Source organism: Nothobranchius furzeri, chromosome 17 (assembly GCF_043380555.1).
Source record: "Nothobranchius furzeri strain GRZ-AD chromosome 17, NfurGRZ-RIMD1, whole genome shotgun sequence".
Classification (NCBI taxonomy): domain Eukaryota; kingdom Metazoa; phylum Chordata; class Actinopteri; order Cyprinodontiformes; family Nothobranchiidae; genus Nothobranchius; species Nothobranchius furzeri.
Genome location: NC_091757.1, coordinates 45,728,418 through 45,749,744, shown reverse-complemented (window position 1 = coordinate 45,749,744; position 21,327 = coordinate 45,728,418). Strand labels below are relative to the sequence as shown.

At 41.3% G+C, this 21,327-nt stretch overlaps 1 protein-coding gene across 3 annotated transcripts in view; it reads right to left on the bottom strand.

Moving 5' to 3' along the window:
- Positions 1-3,660: 3,660 nt before the first annotated feature.
- LOC107393983 (coronin-1C-A) overlaps positions 3,661-21,327 on the bottom strand; it is a 29,659-nt gene continuing 11,992 nt past the window's right edge. For all 3 annotated transcript variants that reach the window (XM_054731708.2, XM_070546482.1, XM_015972662.3), the window contains 10 exons: positions 16,444-16,640; positions 7,087-7,209; positions 6,138-6,267; positions 5,849-6,030; positions 5,559-5,678; positions 5,345-5,449; positions 5,094-5,239; positions 4,899-4,956; positions 4,544-4,786; positions 3,661-4,307 (listed from right to left, as the gene is read on the bottom strand). In XM_054731708.2, the coding sequence (XP_054587683.2) occupies positions 4,188-4,307; positions 4,544-4,786; positions 4,899-4,956; positions 5,094-5,239; positions 5,345-5,449; positions 5,559-5,678; positions 5,849-6,030; positions 6,138-6,267; positions 7,087-7,209; positions 16,444-16,640 (1,424 nt within the window). In that variant the 3' untranslated portion in view covers positions 3,661-4,187. The remainder of the gene's footprint in view (positions 4,308-4,543; positions 4,787-4,898; positions 4,957-5,093; positions 5,240-5,344; positions 5,450-5,558; positions 5,679-5,848; positions 6,031-6,137; positions 6,268-7,086; positions 7,210-16,443; positions 16,641-21,327) is intronic.

Sequence of the window (21,327 nt, the reverse complement as noted above, 5' to 3'; positions counted from 1 at the left end):
TTAGGCCATTTTAGAAATTTTTATTGTTTTCCTTCAATTAACGGATTTCCTAATATTTTTAGTTTAATCTTTATATCATAATCATGATAGATATATTTTTAAAGGCTCCATTTAAAAATTTATTTTCACATTTTCTTTCTGTGATGTTCAATTCTCCTATTAATAAATTAGGAAGTTTTGTTTGAACATTAGAGAATAGGATTGTGTTTTTTATCATCTGTATCAAAGTCACTGGTATAGCCTTACATACTTTCTCATATTCCTGAAGAGAACATTGAATGTTATTAAATTTGTATTTAAAATTCTGTAGCTGTAATATTTCACAATCTTTATCCATAATATCATGTACAAAGATAATTCATTGATCAAACCACTGCTGGTCATAACTTTTAAATTAAACACTGACAAAAATTGGATGACCTTTTCCCATTTGGAGTGTTTATAGAGGAAGTAGAGACCCTCACTGCAGCACAGGATGCAGCAGTAAGCTTTTGTGTAATATTATCCCTTCATGGGTTTTCTAATCCATCCATCCATCCATCCATCCATTTTCATCCGCTTATCCAGAGTCGGGTTGCGGGGGCAATAGCCTAAGTCGAGAGGTCCAGACTTCCCACTCCCCAGCCACTTGGGCCAGCTCCTCCGGGGAAATCCCAAGGTGTTCCCTGGCCAGGTGACAGACAGTCCCTCCAACATGTCCTGGGTCTACCTTTAGGCCTCCTCCTGATTGGACGTGCCCAGAAAACCTCACCAGGGAGGTGTCCAGGAGGCATCCTGACCAGTTGCCCAAGCCACCTCAACTGGCTCCTTTTGATGTGGAGGAGCAGCAAATCTACTCCGAGCCCCTCCTGGATGACCGAGCTTCTCACCCTATCTCTAAGGGAAAGCCCGGAGAAAACTAATTTCGGCTGTTTGTATCTGCAATCTTGTTCTTTCGGTCACTACCCAAAGCTCATGACCATAGGTGAGGGTAGGAACGTAGATCTACCGGTAAATCAAGAGCTTCGCCTTCTGACTCCCCTCTCTCTTCAACACGACAGACCGGTACAATGCCCGCATCACTGCAGATGCACCACCAATCCGCCTATCAATCTTACGCTCCAGTTTTCCCTTACTTGTGAGCAAGACCACGACATACTTAAACTCCTCCACTTGGGGCAGGACCTAATCCCTGACCCGGAGGAGGCATTCTACCCTTTTCCGACTCAAGACCATGGTCTGATTCTCATCCCAGCTGCTTCACACTTGGCTGCAAACCGCTCCAGCGAAAGCTGAAGATCACGTTCTGATGAAACAAACAGGACCACATCATCTGCAAAAAGCAGAGTCCTGATCCTCAGGTCACCAAAACGGATGCCCTCAACACCTTGGTTGCGTCTAGAAATCCCATCCATAAAGGTAATGAACAGAATCGGTGACAATGGGCAGCCTTGGCAGAGTCCAACTCACTGGGAACGAGCCCGACTTACTGCTGGCAATTCAGACCAAGCTCTGACACCGGTCATACAGGGACCTAACAGCCCATATCAGAGGGCCTGGTACCCAATACTCCCAGAGAACCCCCGAGGGACGCGGTCAAACGCCTTCTCCAAATCCACAAAACACATGTAGATTGGTTGAGCAAATTCCCACGTACCCTCCAGGATCCCCCTAAGGGTATAGAGCTGGTCCAGTGTTCCATGGCCAGGATGAATACCACATTGCTCCTCCTGAATCTGAGGTTCAACAATCTGAGGGACCCTCCTCTCGAGAACCCCTGAATAGACCTTACCAGGAAAGCTCAGGGGTGTGATACCCCTGTAGTTGGAGCACACCCTGCGGTCCCCCCATTTGAATAAGGGGACCACCATCCTGGTCTGCCAGTCCAGTGGGACTGCCCCCGATGTCCACGTGATATTGCAGAGCCGCATCAGCCAACACAGCCCCACAACGTCCAGAGCCTTAAGGAACTGCGGGTGGATCTCATCCACCCCCGGAGCCTTGCCACAGAGGAGCTTTTGAACCACCTCAGTGACCTCAGCACCAGAGATTTGAGAGGCCAACCCAAAGTCCACAGACTGCTTCCTCACTGGAAGACGTTTCAGTGGGATTGAGGAGGTCTTCGAAGTATTCTGCCCACCAATCCACAACATCCTGAGTAGTAAGGGCTTCCTAATGATTTAAAAAAAACTACAAAGAGCACATTTTAAAAATTCTTTATTTTCTTATAATCAATGTTTGAAGCAAGAATATTAAACAAAAATGCTGAGCAGAACTCGACCAGGCTTGGTTCTGGTTGGGTTTTGTCTGATTAGATTTTTTTCATTTTCTAACAGGTTCTGCTTTACTCATTGGCAAGGTGCGAGGAACACAAACAGGGGAAACATTTAAAACCCACCACCCATACGAATACCCTCTTCAGCACAACCACAGAAATTTTAAAAGAAAAAAAAAGATCTGATCATGGTATATTTACACAACTTTCACTCATTTTTCCTAAACCTTAGTAACAAACACATCTATCATTCAACTGCACATTTCCTCATCCTACACCGTCCCTTTGGATTGCTACAATTCAGATACGCTTGTGCCAACAATGTTCCTCTAGAGTGGCAGGATCATTTCTGCCTGAACACAGATTTTTACGGTCACCATTATTCTGCTGCTCAAAGTGCATCTTTGAGACCCACTGAATTGAAAGACCGGTGTACTCAGCCAAGAGATTCTTGGTATGAAATCCATGTTTCCTACCTGCTCCGATGGAAAATCCCAGCAGCTTTCTGCTGTTAGACGGAGCAGCAGGACTCTTGGAACGTTTTAAATCCAGACACCTCCCTTCTTCCACTCACTACAACAGTCTAATACACACTTCCAGGGTTTCCTCTATGGCACTTTCAGGTCTTTACAGTGTTCACAATTAATGAAGGCAAACAGACTGAACCATTACCCGTCTCAGCTTCCCATTGGGAAACCAGTTTAAAAAAATCAAAAATAGAGCTTTTATTGGAGCAGGTTGGACCACTTACTGGTTCCTAGATTTGTACTGAATGGAAAAATAAACTCAGAATAACTAAAAAGTGGAAGTGCTAAGAGGGATATAAGCACAGCTGGAACAAGAAACAGGTTAAAACTAACCAGGGAGTGGCATCTAAACTATTTTATCGTTTCTCCAGATTAGAGGCAGGTCTTAGATTTTTATAATCTCTAGAATAAGAAACAAAAATTAGGAATATCTGAAGCGATGGGAAACTAAAAGCCAAAGGTATAAGGGACATCTACACACACAGTCCTAGAGGTCTGTAGTAACATCCAGCTTTACAACCAGGTTTGAAATTTTCAAGTTGATATGTTAATTATTTTCTTTTGTGATTGTGCAGAAAATACAGATCTGGGGTGTCATATCATGAAAAAAAAAAAAAACCTCAACTTATGGGTTCAGGAAGCCCATGAACAATAAACACTGATGCTGGAGGCTGCACTTTGACAAAACAAACCTGATCAGATCAGTGGAACGTCGTTTTCTCCTGTTATTTTAGCAGGCTGATTTTATGACACAAAGATAAAAATGTAAGAAATAAAATGAAACCGGAGCAGCAAATCAATGTGTTCAGCATCCGTACAAACCGCCATCCGTTATTTAGCATGTCTAAAGAGACCAACGTGAATGCATTTCTTCATTTGTTTTCAATTTTAATTTAGTAGAAAAGAGTCTGCAGCATCAAGTTTTACTGTTTGCATTTTAAAGAGAAAAATACTGTTAACAAGGTGTAAACATAATCCGTAATTTGGCAACGTTTTCATTTTGGGCCAGGCTAACATGAAACATGAGAGCTGTTTAAGAATACAGACACATCAACATACAAAGGAAGTGTTGTTGACACACGGTTTGTTTGTTTGTTTTGGTCGTTCTGAAATTAGAAGAATTAGGACGTTTTTATCCGACAAGGCAAAATCAAAAGAAATGAGTTGTATGTCACCAATATGCAAAAAATACGTTCTGTTAAATTTACCACATCCTTCCTATTCCACCTGTGTTAACAGAGGGTTTGGGGCTAGCTAAGAAAAAGTTCATCTGGAATGTTGCTAGGGGTTTTTGCTTGGCAGGAGTCAGTCCAAACACTGTCATTAAGATAGGCAGTGACTGCTCCTGCAAACTCCCCAGCCAATGGAACGTCCTGAATTGTAGCGGGTTGGAGGCTGAAGGGTCCTTAAAGGTCAACTTTAGACATTTGCTCTTCAAGTTTGATGATTCGCTTCTCCTGACTGCTGATCAGGTCCTTGAGGGATTTGATTTCTTTCAGGATCTCCTCCATCTTTGCTTCGGATTTCTGGAAAAGAGATGAGTCATGAGAGATTTAGAACTTCCAAGTCCCGCTTACGGACTACAAGGTATTTGATTGGTTAGATTAGGATTCCTAAATAATGAAACCACGTGCTTGCTGCTAAAGTAACTTGAGAGGATTTCTGATGACAGACCTCAGTGCAGTGGTGCGAAAACAACTGACAAGATTATTTAGCTCTATAGAGATTCACAACAGTTTATACACCGAGGGGAAAAACGTACAATTGATGGAGTTGGGGAGGCAGACTTGTGGGCATGGCTGGAGTGCTCAGTCTTCTTGGTGCCTTTGCAATCCAAAGGGTTCTTCTTGACCACCTTAAACTCACGGTTCTTGCCCGGGACGTAGCCGTTCTTCAGGGAGATGAGGATAGGGTCTCCATTCTTACCATCAAACCATTCCTCAGCCTCCAGGGTGGGGTCTGGTCCAGCTGTGTCTGGGTACAAGTCGTCCTGAAACAGGTCAGACTTATAGAGAGAGAGAGAGAGAGTTTAACAACAAGGTCTTTACCCAGAAAAGACGAGGATTTAACAGGAAGATGAGCTTCAGCTGAAGAGGTCATTCAGGATGTGGACTCACCTTTCTAGGAACAGTCATCACAATGGGTTCACACTTCCTTTCATGCAGTTTATAGAACCTAACACACACACACACACACACACACACACACACACACACACACACACACACACACAACAAATGCAGTCATTTTTAGTAAATTGGTGACACTCTGCCTCCTAGTGGTGAAACCAGGAGCCACCCCATCTTGCTTACCTTGCAATTTCACACTTGTTCACATCAAGGCCCCTCTTGGGCATGTAGCCCATGCCTCTTTGAGGCTCCTTGGTGACAAAGGTGTTCAGGAAGTGAACATATGGAGCCTCATCTGTGATCTCAAAGTAGCGGATGCTGCTGTCACCCTGGCAAGAAAGAAGGTTGAGTTTTATTTCTGTTTGGCCGTTTTTTAACCTCCATACCAAGTGCTGCGCTATTTTGACACACGAGTAACTAAACTGCTTACACACCTTCCCACAGAGGTAAACCACGTTGGTATCTGCGTCATAGAAGGGCAAAAGCACTCCATTGCTGGTGTCCATCTCATTAACAGTCATGGGTTCCTCCATGTTTTGCTAAAAACAAAAACAAAAATGGATTGTGGTCAAAACTCTGTGGGATGAATGCATTACTGACAAGTTTAAAACACGTCGATAAAACAACAGCACAGAGTGTTTGTGTTACCACATTCCAGAGAGCCAGCTGTCTCTCACTCATGCGACTGAAACCGGTGGAGAGGATGTTGCCATCTGAGAGAAAAATGGCCCTCATGGGTCGAGCGCCCTCGTGCGCCTTCTCCTTCTCCTGTGAAGCACATGTCAGACGTGACTAATCTCTGACTGCTACGAGTTCAAAGTCAGCCTAACAACAAACACTTGGAAGTATATATAAATGCTATGAAAAACATTCTTGCTGTGTGAGACACTACACAGAATCAAAACAAAAATGTCGCAGCAGGTTAGAGAACCGCTCACAGCGATGATGGTTTCCTTGCGCGGGTCGATGACACGGATGGACTTGTCCTTGCAGGAGGTGCAGATGAGGCTGCCGTTACGGTTCCAGGAGACGTTGTAGATAACATCAGGGTGCATGTCCTCCAGGGTGATCATGGACTCCCCTGTGCCCACGTTCCAGATAATTACCTGGTTGTCACAACCTGATTGTGGATGGAAGTAAAGGTCAACATCACTCAGCATTTATTGTTCTTACAGCTGCTGCTAAAATGTCACGTTTCTCATGTGAACTGCAGCCCGGGCTTCTCACCTGCACTAAGGAGGACGTTGCGTGCTGTTGGATGCCACGTGATGATGCCCACACGCTTAGAGTGGCCTTCCAGGACCACCACTGGCTCCGCCATAGGGGTGACAAGGCCATTCTCAGGAATCTGCCATACCTACGGAGGACCAAATACACATGGATGACACACTAACCTGCCAGAAGTTATTCTCTGGAGAATAAATTAATAAAAACTAATTGTGTAGACAACTAAAGGCAAGACGTGGCTACAAAACAAATGTTCAGTTATTACCAAAAGAGACCTGAAGGGGGCAGCAGTGGCTAAGACTCCGAGCATGTAACTCAGGGACAGAAATGTTAAAAACAAAAATTAAATCAGCTTTTAAAAAGTTGTTTTAAATAGAAATCCCTTTCAGAACACAAAGCAACAGATTCATGGGTTTAAGACTAGAATATGACTACCAAACCTCTCAGTCAGCGCGATCCAGGATCATAAACCTTTACACCACCTATGAAGTTATGTAACAAAACATTTGTGCAACCTGTATTATTCTGTGACATCAACGCCCCTCCCCACCACCACTGATCTGATAATCCCCTCTTTTTGCTCAATGTGGCCAACATGTTTGGTTTCTATTTATATTTCAAAACAGGAAGTTTGGCCTTTCAGGTAAGGAAGTGGTCAGAACTAGCGTTGGCCAAATAAGGACACTTAAGGGAAGAATACATACAGGCTCAAAAAACATCAGTGACCTCAGCTCAATAAACAGTGAAATCATTCCCCAGCTCTGATTCCTGCAACACATATTTGAGCCTAATCTAATCCAGAGGGTGAGGCCTGCAGCCATCACTGGTTTGCAACAGTCTGGCCTCTTGCAATCAACACATCAAGTCTCTATCATTTTAGAGATTCAGATGATTATCCAGCGTTTTCCACTCATTTAGTTTCAGGTGTGACTTGTGAAGGAGGCCGTACCATCACTGTGCAGTCCTCGGAGCCGCTGGCGATGACCTGGTCGTTGTGGGGGCACCAGTCGATGTCTAGCACGGGGCCTGTGTGGCCACATACTGTTGGGTAGGCTTTGTCGATGCGTCCAGTCTGGAACAACAAACAGACCAATGAGATTATTCTGATCCGTTTCCAATCAGTATAGTTTTGGCAATCTTTAAATCCTACCTACAAAAACAAAATAACAAAAAACTTAGGATTTACTGTGATGAGTAATCATGGAGCATCAAAGAACACGCTGAAATGGCAAAAACAAACATTTCTTTGTCATCTACAGTCAGAAGTAAACCATAGACACCAAACTTCATTTTCAAATGAGTTTAAAATTATGAAATGAGGTAATTTTTTTTTACTGCAACACAAGAGTCATATTAGTTAACTGCAATAACAAAAGTCTTGGTGGTTTCTGAAGGAAAATGATCGATAAAGAGAAGGAAATCAGAAATTACGGATGTGTCAACAGTTCATCTTTTCTTCTGCGTTACTCATCTTAGATGCTATAATTAAAGGCTTAACTGTACTGCTGAGTGGCGGTCCAAACAGTGTTGCATTCGGTAATGACGACCAAACCAACAATCTATAGTGTATGCAAGACTAACCAAGAGCTTTTAAAGCATTAATGTCAGTTGGAAAAGCAGATTTGTCTTTTCTTTGAACATTGATGAGGTGATACCTTGCATCGTTGCACAAAGTGTTAAAACTAAATTTGAAATATCTCACTATAAAATTCTGACCAGGCTTTTAAACCAAACCGCCTAAACCCCAAGAATCATTCTTGGTTCTCCACATCATCATTCAGCCAAAACTCAGTCTTACTGGTGCTACAGAAGCAGATTAGATTTAACCCCAAATGGACCAACCGTTGTAATTAAAGAACGTTCCTAACAGAGACATCACTTTACACCAGATGCACGCCAACAGACTCTTAGCTTCTCGTTCAAACTAGTAATCTTAATTCAAGCAATAAACTTCACCATCTATATAATCTACTTACACAACTGGTGAATTAGGCTAGAAAGATGACGTGAAAACAAGCCTTTACATCTGAACCCCATCACCATGGAGACAACGTGCTTTTAACGAACAGTAGGGTGATTTAGCAACGTCCTGGATGTCTGGAACACACCCTAGTCTACTGCGCTGACTCAAAGTACCAGCACAGGGCCAGATGATGTCACAGCTCTATTAAAAGTAAAAGTCTAACACAAGAAATGCTCTCTCAAACACACACACACACACACACACACACACACACACACACACACACACACACACACACACACACACACACACACACACACACACACACGCTGCCTACAGCTACTCTAACTGTATACTAGGAATAGCAACAGAGGTGACTCAAGAGCATACCTTCTACATCTAGTACTACTGAGTAAGGAGTACTATAAAAACTGAGCCATAAAGCTCAGGAGAACAGTCAAAGTAATTAAGATAATATGTAAAGAATACGCATCATTAAACAGGCACAAGTTGGTTTGGAGCAGAGCATCTGAGACATCGGTTACAGACAGCTGTACGACTTCAACAACATAACCTTTTCTAAAGAAATGGAGAACTTCACTGCTGCGTGTCATCTTGTTGATAGCCTTTATGTCAGTTTAAAGTTTCTTAAATGGAGCAGAAATGTTGGTTGGAGGAGACTGTTTTGTTTACCACCTTGTTTTTGTTTTCATCTGGGTTTAAACAATCATAGTCCCCAAATTAAATGTTCCATGATGGAATACAATGAAAATGTGCCTCGGGACTCTTCGTCTGCCAAATATACACGCTGGACATTTTCACAACTACATCTGTAATCACCACCTGCTGAACTTTTAAAAGCTGCCTGAAAACTTTGTATCCAACTCTAATTAAAACAAAGTCCACGCCAAGTTGTCTTTTTTTTTTTTTGGCCAGCAAAATATATGACCTAGTTATTTTTAAAGGAAACTGGAAAAAAAGGAATAAAAAAATAAATTCAAACAAATTAAACTTAGGAAAATATTAGCAATGAATGAATAACGCTCATCGTTCCTCTGGATTTTATTTCTTACCAGCAAGACCACAAGATACCAGATAATATAAATAAAGTCGGGGGTGGTCCAAGTAAGCTATATTGGATTTTAAAACATGGTGGTTTCAAAGCTTCTCTCCAGACGCTGACTGAGGCAGTTTGTTGCTTTAGCTCAAGAAAAGGTTGACACTGAATTAGTTCTGGTTTTCCAAAACCTGCATTGGTGTAAAAACTAACTTATTGGAATTAGAACCACTTTGGTTGACCGACTTTCACCATTTAGAAATCAAAGCAGGAGGGCGTACAAATTACAATCCTTTATCTAAAACTTGTCATAAACACTGCTGAACACACCCTGAAGCCTACACCAAACACAAAGTAGACTTTGACACTACTGACTTCAGAAATCTATGATCCATTACTCTTAATCAGATCAAATTAGCATTATGAGACACGCAGCTTGGTAAAACTAAAATACCACTTTTAGAGAATAACAAAAAACAAATAAAAGCAAAAAACTTGCTACAAGACTTTGTAGCCAAATGATATACAAATGTACGGCAACAATATAGCCCGAGTCCAAGTATTCCTGTATCTAATGTTCTAAAGGCAGCAGGAAGAGGATGTAAAGCAGGAAGGAAACATGCTGATGACCAGCACCAGAAACTACATAAAAACAAAGAATAATCTGACCGGGTGTAAACCAACAGAACATACTAAATAATATTGAACAGATTTAACATAGTGGATCATGTTCAGACAGGCCAAAGGTCTGCACACCCACAGGACAAGCAAGCTTCACTTTGAGTCAAAACAAAACCCAACCAGTTCTGACACGTAGGACTAGGATTTCAGATTCAACGCGTTAGCGGAATTTGTTTCATCAACGTGTTCAAATTTCATGTTCATAGTATGACATGCAACATTCAGATTTGTTACAGATCTAACATTTTAGAGTAAACATTTGGGTTGAGATGTTTTTAGCAAACTGTAACAACAAGGTTTTGCATTTTATGAATGACCTAAAGACAAATTAATTTGAAATGATTAAACCACACAGCTCCCACACAGGCTGAGAGCAAGGGTTAGGGTTAGGCAGGGCCCTGCCCCACCCCATGTCTTAGACCAGGACAGCCATGATACGAGGGTGATCATCGAGGCAAGTGGGTGTCAGAAACAACACGGCAAGGTGGTAGTGGAACGTGTGTCTGTCTGATTCATTTTACAAGGAATTACAGAAACAGAAAAACCAACAAAGGGTTTTGCCTCAATCCCAACTTAAAGGTGTGGTTGACTGAAAAAAACAGTTTTGAATTGTTATTTCTGATTATAATCAGTCCGAGTTTGTCATGCGGGCTGAACATGAAAACGGTCTCCTATACCTATCTCTTGCATTTGCTTCTGACAGAAAAAAAGATGGGGAAATGCTTGGATTTGAAAAATCTCACATCTGTGTCACACAGTGAATTTGCATTCATGGCCACGCCCATCTTAGCTAGCGCCTGCCCAAAGGAGGGCTTTTATTTTGCTGCGAGGACAGAGCGGAGAGTGTCTTGGTGATAGTGACTTCGCAACATGGCTGAACGCGTTCTGATAGCGTATCAGAAGGTAGGTGTGTGCATATCATTAATAATAATGGGTTGCCGTTTTCTGCCCACCTCTGCATCAGCAAACTATTGAATCTCTGAACAGGAGCATCATAGCTTTATTTTATTAACTCATAAGGCATTAATTTACACCAGAGAACACTGCAAATGCATTGAATAAATGAATAAACCACATCTTTAAAGATATAAGAATACATGGTGCTAGTCAAATCAAGCACACATGCAGCGCAATGGGCTGCACAAATAGACATAAGGACATCAACGTAAAATTTCTAATTTCCAGCTAATCAAACATGGAGGCAATGGTTAACTGTAGAGATGTGTACTGGTGAAATTCTGATGAGACGATACATATCATGATACAGGGGAGACGATACAATATATCATTATAGAATGTGATATATTCAGCCAGACGATAATAGCAATCGTTTTAGACTGAATTTATTGTAGGAAAATTCAATAAACAGTCCAAACGGAAACAAAGCATGTTTAACATGAGGTATCTGAACCACGATAGAGGGATTTACATTTAAATGGTGGAAACAATACGCATTGCAAACTGCTGCCAATTAGCGGTTGACATTTGAATTGCACCAAAAGAAAAGAAAGTCTTTTGTGTGTAAATTCTTCCAAAAATTCGATACAAAGCTTTTGACTATTGATATAATATTGCAGGAAAAAAATCACGATAAATTGCGATAGATATTTTCTTACATCCCTAGTTAACAACCATGAAATGGATGATCCATCTATTGTGGGAATCAAAAGCACAAGACAGAATAAAGAAGTCAAGTATCTGTCCCACCTGTCCAGAAACAAATTTTAGCCATCTAATGACATGTATGCCTTTGGAACCAGGTTAAATTGTTTATTTTATTAATTATTACACAAAATGTATTCAAAACTGATCTGGAAGCTTTGAACTAAACAGTTATCTTTTAAGATCCAACTTCTTTAATAAGCTGCACAGATGTGTAGGATGATCCAAAGTAGAAATGGCTAAATCCCAAGGTTTCATTACTGGGTTTTTATCGCAGAATCACGGCTCTGGATATCAGGTGCAGAAGCTCTTTTTGCTCTCCAGCATTGTGGGCGACAGCAGCACAGGTCTTAATTGCTCGCCCCGTAATCAGACATTTCCAGGTTCGAGTCCCGCTCAGCCTGTTTCCGTCATTGTGTCCTTGGGCAAGACACTTAACCCACCTTGCCTGCTGGTGATAGTCGGAGAGACCGGTGGTGCCTGTGTACGGCAAACTCGTCTCTGTCAGTGCGCCCCAGGGCAGCTGTGGCTACAATGTATCTCATCACCACCAGAGTGTGAATGACGGTGTTGCAAAGTGCCTTGGGGGGTTCTAGGACTCTAGAAGGTGCAATATCAAATACAGGCCATTTACTATTGTGCACATGTGTGTTAATACCCAATTGAAAACAACAACTTTAAAAATGTGCGTATTAGTTTCAAAAGATACAAGTGCTTTCCAGAAATTATAAAGCAGCTGGCAAAAATGCAAAAAAATAAAAAATAAAAAAACACACCTACATAAAACTCGAGGGAACACACATACGACAGACAGAGACAGAGAGAGAGGGAGAGGGAGATCACAAACTGCAACAATACCTTGTGTTCATGACCAAACTGCATCATCGTTTTTGAAAGGAATGTCTGAGGCCTTGAAAACAACCAGTTGCATGGCAACACATATGACTGCAGAAAATGAGTGAATCACAAGGCGATGGATACAAAGAGCAAAAACAACACACACTAAAACATTAATATTCCTCCAAGGCAACGAGGGGACATTCTTCTCATTCACACAAGAGGCCTGCACACTTCCTTTCTTGACAGCTCACTATATGTGACACACACACACACACACACACACACACACACACACACACACACACACACACACACACACACACACACACACACACACACACACACACACACACACACACACACACACACACACACACACACACACACACACACACCTTCCTGTGCATACCATCAAGAACCATTCACAGCTTCCTGGAAATTTCCATTGGAGCAGGTCCCTATGCCTGTATGGTGGTTAATGCAAACGGTGGTATAGAAACAAACCTCTTTAAATGTTTGTCTTCATCATAAGGCAGAGACGATACAATGGCGAAACAATAAAACTCACTCTGAACACTTAGGGAGTGTTAAATGCTGTTATTTGATTGTCTCTAAATGTTCAACCAAGGACTGTAATAGCAAATTAGCCTCTGGCTAGAACCCCCTGTACAAAGCAACAGTTGCTTTGCCCTTACATGTAACATTGTCTTTTGTGCTATCCTGGTACAATAAAACCAAACTAAACACAAGCAACACATCAATCTTCAGATTCCAGACAGTCATGGAGAAAAGTTCCAGTTCTGTGTGGTACAGCCACATGAGGGTAGACTCAATGATACCTGGAATATTCTGTGGTTATGATTTTGTAGCTGTTAGAAATGTGTGAAAACATTCCTGTTTTCAGTCCCCCTGGAGATAAAACTTCATGTTGTCAGCCCTTCTGGACTCGAGCTAACTTACAAACCAGCATGTGACTAACTCATCGCATCACCTTCGGCTGCACACACGTCTGTTTGCATGGGAGGAAAGATGGACACAAAACGGATACTGCTGTGCAACCACATCAGAGACTGCATGAGGTTTACAGTATGTCTGAGGTCTTGAGATCAGTGCAAAAATTCCGATTATCTTATTGATACGTAGAGGCCATCAAGTTTCTTGTCTTCAGTAAGAAAGCTTTAAATAGTCGTGTGCACTCAGAGGCATTCCCTCTATGATCAGTCTTAAAATTTTCCCTCTCATGTGCAATCCAGCACCTTTAGTCAGAAACACAAAATGTGCACAAATTACTTTTTTAAATTCCAGCACTTCACTCAGAAAATAAGTTAATGAGTTAAGCTTATTATTTCTAAATATCAATTTGCATCTTGATTTTAAGGCTCATTAGCTGAAAAAAACATAAACAAAAAATAATTATTAACAAGGTGCTTAGATACAGCGACTGACTTTGTGGTATAGCTTCTGATTTGAACTCATCTATATGATCCTGGCCGCTTTTCACATTGGCCTATCGCTGAATTCACAAGTGCACTGACACTGCATGAAGCAGCCAATAGCAAGGCATGAGGAAATGGTCTTGGATGGCTGTCAGGCAGGGAGCAGTGAATGACCATATATGGTAAAATCTGCAGTCAGCAGGAATGAGTGGCAAAGGCAGAAGCAACCGAGCAATGTGGAGGTCTTTAAACATAAATGACTGATGAGTTAACACACACCATGGATATCATGAACACCCAGTGGATTTTTGCTTTTAGAGACAAATTAGCAAAGCTGATGATACAAAACGTTCCACACTGAACACATCCTGGAATCACTAAAAGCTGTGCACAAGATAAACGAATCATTAAAGAATTAAATCAAACACGCTTTACATCTGATGATTCTAGAGGAAACACTGCATGAAAAACATCCGATGACTAAAACAGTGTCTGAATAAATCAAAGTCAGATTTATAAGCAAGATAAATGAATGTATTCATAATAATTTGCCTATGCTTCCTTTTTATATTAGCAGAGATTTTAGAAACATTAAATGTTTGTTAGATAACAGGGAATAAATGAGCTGGAATCCAGCAATGAATGAGAAAAGGAAGATTGAAGGCATCAGGGAAGGGGATGACATGTGTTTAGCTCGACATCTGATCCCCTCACTATACATCCCCATCTTCTGACAGGAGGAAGCAACAATACCCATGGTTATGCTGAGTCAGGGCAGCCTGCCCCATACCCATGAGTCATTCAGAGCCGCCCCATCACCCGACAGCTCAAAATGACACTCAGACCACAAGAGCTGCTGATTCTTAGATCAATTCAAATTTACAATAAAGAATAAATATCTAGTAGTATGTACTTCCTGAATCAATCAATCAATAGTTTGTTATTTTATCTTTATAAAAGAAAGCATTTGGGGGAGGGGTGAAGAAGCACAATCCCACTTTTGCCTGCACAATAACAACCCCCCTAAAGACCAATAATGACAAAAGGCTGAAATGGGTGTAAATGAAGGACAAAAGCTCAGAGCAGCTGGCTGCCAACAGACATGCAGCACTACATCACAGGCAGATGGGCAAGATGGACAGACGCACCCTAAAGTTAGAGTCCGGGGGATGAACAGACTGAGGGAATTTAAAATTAAATTCACATTATTATAACTGTCCAAAGCCTCAATCTTGTCCAAACAGCTGAAGTTCAAAAAAGCTCATGAGAAAATAATTATGATGGCAACTTTAAAAATGTAAATATCATGTTTTTGTCATGATGTACTATAAAGTATTCCACAAGGAGTTTAACACTAGTTCACTACACTGCAGTCCAGTCGTACCGTTTCTGGGAACAGACCTGTCCCACTTTTCAGACCTGTATCGCCCGCTGAGATTACACTCACAAAAAATATATCATTCGACAACAACACAGTAACAAAGGCTAAAATAAATGTCAATGTGTGCGCACACACAGTCAGCCACAACAAACTCATTTTTTTCATCTGGAAGTGTTCCTCTAATTCCAGTCTCTCAACACAAGGACAGCTGAAATGAGAAATATACTGAAGCTTACAGACTGGTTTGTCAACACTGCCTTTAAAATGTAAAGCCCTCTAAAAATCACGTCTTAAGGATCTCTCTGGATTTTCTCTGCACACAAAGTCTCTCTCAACAGCTTAGTGGTAAAAATAGTATTTGTGTTATTGCTGAACTAATGTCATTTAGGACCCGGCATGCAGAAAGCTGTACACATGAAGACAAATGCTAAGAAAATAAATAAAGGAGAAAGGCAGGAAGAGCGTGAAAGCCCAGAGCTTCTAGCCCACCTCCAGAACAAGCTCTGCATTGAATCAGGTGATGAGAGCTCTAAGCTGTGTGTGATGACAGGTCTGAATTTGCTCCCCATGCCAGGGTCTTCTCATGTGACATTGTAGTTCAGCGTTGTGCACTAATTACAGACCAAGGGTTGATCTGTCAACAGCGTTGCAGTGCTTATGTCACTCATAGTGTTAAGACCTGCTACTTGATCTCTGCTCGCAGTCAGTAAGAAGAAACACAAGAGGCAAAAGATTCACCCACAACCATAATGTCACCCAGGAGATCTCAAGAGGACACAGAGGCTATATTAAATTAGAGTCTGACCTCTATTACACAGTATTTAATCCCATTATGATAGCAGGTTTAAGATAACGGAGGTTAGATGTACTAACTTGGTTATGTAGTTAACACGTAAGAAAAATAAAACTCTTCACATGCAGTCTGGCCCAGCCATAGTGTAAATCAGTGGAGTGATTCCTTATATGGAGACAAGAATCAGGAGACTGTTGGCTTCGGGGCTGCAGGGTAGTTTCTGTTTTACACGTAAGGGGGTGTGTCAGCCAGCCTGCTGGTAAACATTAATCCCAAAATACACCAACATCCAGTTCTGCAGTTGCTTCAAGTAACAGGTAGTTTTTCATGCAAATTATCGACTTAAATGAACATAGAAAACTGACCCACAAAATACAAGAAATTTAGGTTTAATATTGTTTTCATTTAGCAAATATGGCTACACACAAAGTAAGCGCCATCACACAATCTTACTGGTTAGTTCAAGTGCTTTACATAGTCAACTCTGACTTACCTTATGAAGAGGGAGAACAAGGAAAGCGCCACCACCACTGGCCTCAATAATTATAGCAACAAACTTGGGATTGACTGCACAAAAGGAGCTGTCCCATGTGACCCTGGAAACTCTGATGTCATCGTAGCATTGGTCATTCTTCACCGCCTGGCCAAAGACGTGACGGAACTTGCTCTGTCGTACAACTCGTCTCATATCTGCAAAATGTGCCAAATGGAAGATTTACCTTTCAACATTTAGTACTTTCCTTTAAAATGAATTAGGTTAAAAATCAATCGTGCAGGTGCTCAAGATGAATGGTAAGAAAGGATTTTCCCAAAACATTCAGTGCATCTGTTCAAAAGGCACAGAAGATAGTTTTTAGGGAAAGCCTTGTGTCTGCAAGATTTTTTAAATCAAAAACCTTCATTTCTAAATATTTAATTATTAATTTTGGGGAAGTTCCCTTATCTGTCATCAGGTATTTGATCATCTAACTTGTTCAGCGAGTTTGCCAAAATAAGTAAAAACAAAACAGCTCAAAATGATTAGCAACATTTTCTGTTCTGTGTAAAATATATTCTAAAGAAACGGGCCTCTGAAAAAAGAAAACAAGCATATTTTATGATGTGTTATAGCGTTTTAACGGTTTCCATAACAGTTGTTTTCCCTCGAATATATTTCATCGTGTCAAATATTTAACATCTGAAACGCCAGAAGCATTTATCTTTTGAACTGAAACTAAACGGGCCACTTCCAGAGGGGATTTGACAAACCCAATCCAAACAAAAACAGACATTGTGGCTGGTTCAGTGAAAATCCCCACCAAGACAACAATCTGCTGGCAGACCAGAGAGCTGTGGGATACTTGCTCATTCAAAAGCTCCATGTCCCACTGCTCCACTTAAAACAACAGGACACTTCCAAAGATAATGGAAAGCTGGCCAACAGCAGATTAAAAAAAAAGAAAAAAGAAGGAGTCCAGCCTCACATACGGCCTACAGAAGGAAAAGGTATGAATTATTTTGTGAAGCTTCATTTTTTTTGGTTTGCATTAGTAATGGCATATGGGAACAGTTTCCGAGACCAAAGCGCAACACAGGATGTGGGACGTGTTTGTGAGGTGTTTTTCCTCTTCTTTGTGTGTGTGTGTGTGTGTGTGTGTGTGTGTGTGTGTGTGTGTGTGTGTGTGTGTGTGTGTGTGTGTGTGTGTGTGTGTGTGTGTGCGCGCGCGTGTGTGTGCAGAAGACGGTAAGTGGGATAACCAAGTCATGTTTGGCTTATTTGACAAAATAATTTAAACTACAATGGCAAACTTGGAAAACAAAATTAGCTGAAAACATTTTTCATGCCTCTTAACTAGAGCTCAACCAATATTGTTTTTTCCATTGCTGATACCGATATGTGTCATCAGCCGATATGTACAGACAATTTTATGGCAGATATTCGGAAGTTTTCCACCTTATTTTCATGCTAAAACGTCACTAGTAACATCAATTGATGCACAAAAATTCTGAAGTTGAATCAGTTTTTGAACTTTGAATTTAACTGTTAAACCTTAACGTTGTGCACTGCTCAGTGTTACAGTCAGACACCTAAATAAAGTTAATTTGGAGTATTTACAATGCAGGGGCCTCATTTATCAAGCTTGCTTGCTTACGCACAAAACCGGGTTGGAAAACTGTAAGCAACTTTCCACACAAACTTTGGGATTTATCAAAGAAAACTTAGCGGAAAACTGTGCGCAACTTTAAGTTAACTAAGGACCTTGCTTACGCACATTTTGGATATGGAGAGCACCTGCAGTGCTGCTGCTGAGAAGGATAAAATTATGAAATCCTGCAGCATTATCACTTGTACTGCTTCGTTTTCACACAGAACAAGACCCCCACACGCACACACACACCCTGAAGCGCAGAATACGGAATGCAAAAAATCAGCAGGGGGGCAGATTGAGACAGAATGTTGTGTGCCCTGTCACTGTGGCCCGATAGATCATGCGCCCTGGCTACTTGGACAAGGGAGATCTCCGTTTGGCTGACTGGTTAGCGTGTGTGACTTTCACCCGGGAGTCTGGGGATGAAATCTTGATAGGATCTTTTTTTTTATATCCGCCTCAGATCTCTCTGAAGAACTCAGCATTGACGGCTTCAGCAACACTGTGCCACTCCGTGGATTTTCTCTTATTTGTTTTGCAAAAGCACTTCCTTTCATTTCTCCACCTCACCCACAAGTACCTGAATTTCTGCTTGTGAAATAGCGCTTCCTTGATCTGCGGTCGTGATCGAAATGCTGCAACAAGCTGGCTTATGTATATGCATGAGAACCACAAGGCACTTTGCATCGACCATTTATGGCAGTAAGTGGGCGTAGTGAGGGCGGGATGTGACTAAAAAGCAGCTGAGAAACTTTATAGATAGTTTCTGATTTATGAAGCGGCGATTGCGTGCAGCTGTGCGTACTCCATGTTTGATAGATCACAAACCTACTTGGCGCAAGTACATTCTTTTTTCTGAGCTTAAGTACGGTTTTAGTAAGGATTCTACGCAATGTTTGATAAATGAGACCCCTGATGTTAATATTGAACATAAATATACATTTAAATAAAATTTTGCCCAAGGATGTGCCTGATTTTAAATTGGCTTTACTTCAGACAGATATTGGCTGATGTATAAAAACTGGTAAAAATCTGCTCGATATATTGGTCTACCTCTAGTCCAACAATGTTTTAACAGTGTAGCTATAAATATAATGTGGAGATTAAAAAGGAAACGAAAAAAAGTAATAAAGTGGTTCTCTCACATGGGTCTAAAACCCTCTGCCAACAACACATTCGAACCAAAAGCAACCATTGGATTATCCAGTTGTCAGTCTCGCAGAACGACCACACTTCCTTGGGTCCTACATTCATTGTTCTGTAATAGTTCCTTTACTATTGTGATAAAAAATCTTTAATTTAATTTTTATTTAATTTATTTATTAGGTGCACCTGACCTGTGCTATTTTTCTCTGAAATGAGATCAAATCAGCGCTTCTATGGGTTGTCTCGTCTCTGCACTAGAAAAATGTACTTTATTATAATGTTCACTGTAATGCATCTTGATATTCTTAACAATAAATTAAATCAAAGATATTGGTCAATAATGCCAAATATGTAAATTTGTGTTTCAGTCATTTTTATAAAAATACTTAATTAAGTCTACTAAGCAGGGGTGTAGAACGTGTTTAATAGGGCCAGCCCAGTAATGATCTTGGACCAACATAAAGGGGGCAGAAAGTCAAGTACAGGGGGGCAAAAGGAGATGTTTTTCCAAACGCCAAGAAAAATTAAATGCCAAATCCCCCTGCAAAGTGTGTCACTGAGAGTTTAAAACAAAAATTATTCTTGTGCAAATATTGGTGTATTCACCTTTAATACTAGTTATTAAAATGCAGCAGTTGCTGGATTAGTGCAGTTCAGAGTGGAGTGCATCAAATAAAGCAATATTAACATAGATGAGATGTGTCATGTGTAGAATCCTTACTAAAACCGTACTTAAGCTCAGCAAAAAAAATGCACTTACGCCAAGTAGGTTTGTGATCTATCAAACATGGAGTACGCACAGCTGCACGCAATCTCCGCTTCATAAATCGGAGACTAACGAGAATGTTTCTCAGCTGCATCTTAGTCACATCCCGCCCTCACCGCACCCACTTACTGCCATAAATATTCAATGCAAAGTGCCTTGTGGATCTCATGCATATGCATAAGCCGGCTGTTGCAGTGCTTCGTTAATGACGATGGCGACCGTAGATCAAGGCAGATCAAGGAATTTCACAGAAGTAGAAATTGAGATACCTGCGGGTGAGGTGGAGAAATGAAAGGAAGTGCTTTTGCAAAACAAATAAGAGAAAATCCACAGAGTGGCACAGCCTTGCTGGAGCCGTCAATGTTGTGAATTCTTCGGAGAGATCTGTGGCGGATATAAAAAAAATGGTCCAATCGGGATTCAATCCCCAGACTCTCGGGTGAAAGTCACGCACGCTAACCAGTCAGCCAAACGGAGATCTCCCCTGTTCAACTAGACAGGGTGCATCATCAATCGGGTCACAGTGACACTGTCACGGACGCATGACATTCTGTCTCAATCTGTCCCCCTGCTGATATTCTACATTCCGTATTCTGCGCTTCAGGCTGTGTGTGTGTGTGTGTGTGTGTGTGTGTGCGTGCGCGCGCATGTGTGTGTGTGTGTGTGTGTGTGCACGCATGTGTGTGTGTGTGTGTACGTGTGTGTGTGTGTGTGTGCGTGTGGGGGTCTTGTTCTGTGTGAAAACGAAGCAGTACAAGTGATAATGCTGCAGGATTTCATAATTTTATCCTTCTCAGCAGCAGCACTGCAGGTGCTCTCCATGTCCAACATGTGCAAAAGCCAAGTCCTTAGTCAACTTAAAGTTGCGCACATTTTTCCGCTAAGTTTTCTTTGATAAATCCCAAAGTTTGCGTGGAAAGTTGCTTACGCAGTTTTCCGACTCTGATTTGTGCGTAAGCAAGCTTGATAAATGAGGCCCCGGAGCATGATGTGAAGCGTTAAAGACTTCACAGCAGGAGTTTAGATTGGGTTTAGGCTGAACAGATTTGAGTTTGTGATTTAGAAATTAGTATGTAAAAATGTTTAAAATAATTAATGAATAAGGCCTTATGTGCATAAAAACTGCTGACCGGTATATCCACATACAGAAGTACAAGAACTAAAGCTGGAGAAACAGGAAAAATTGGCCTTAGATTCCACAGGAAGTGGCTGTTCTGTGCTCTGGCTGCCACATGGCTCCTGACAATGATCACTCAGAACAATGCTTTAGATCAGTGGTTTCCAAAATTTCTGCTTCAAACCCACAAAATAACCATTACCAAGACATGCAACCCGA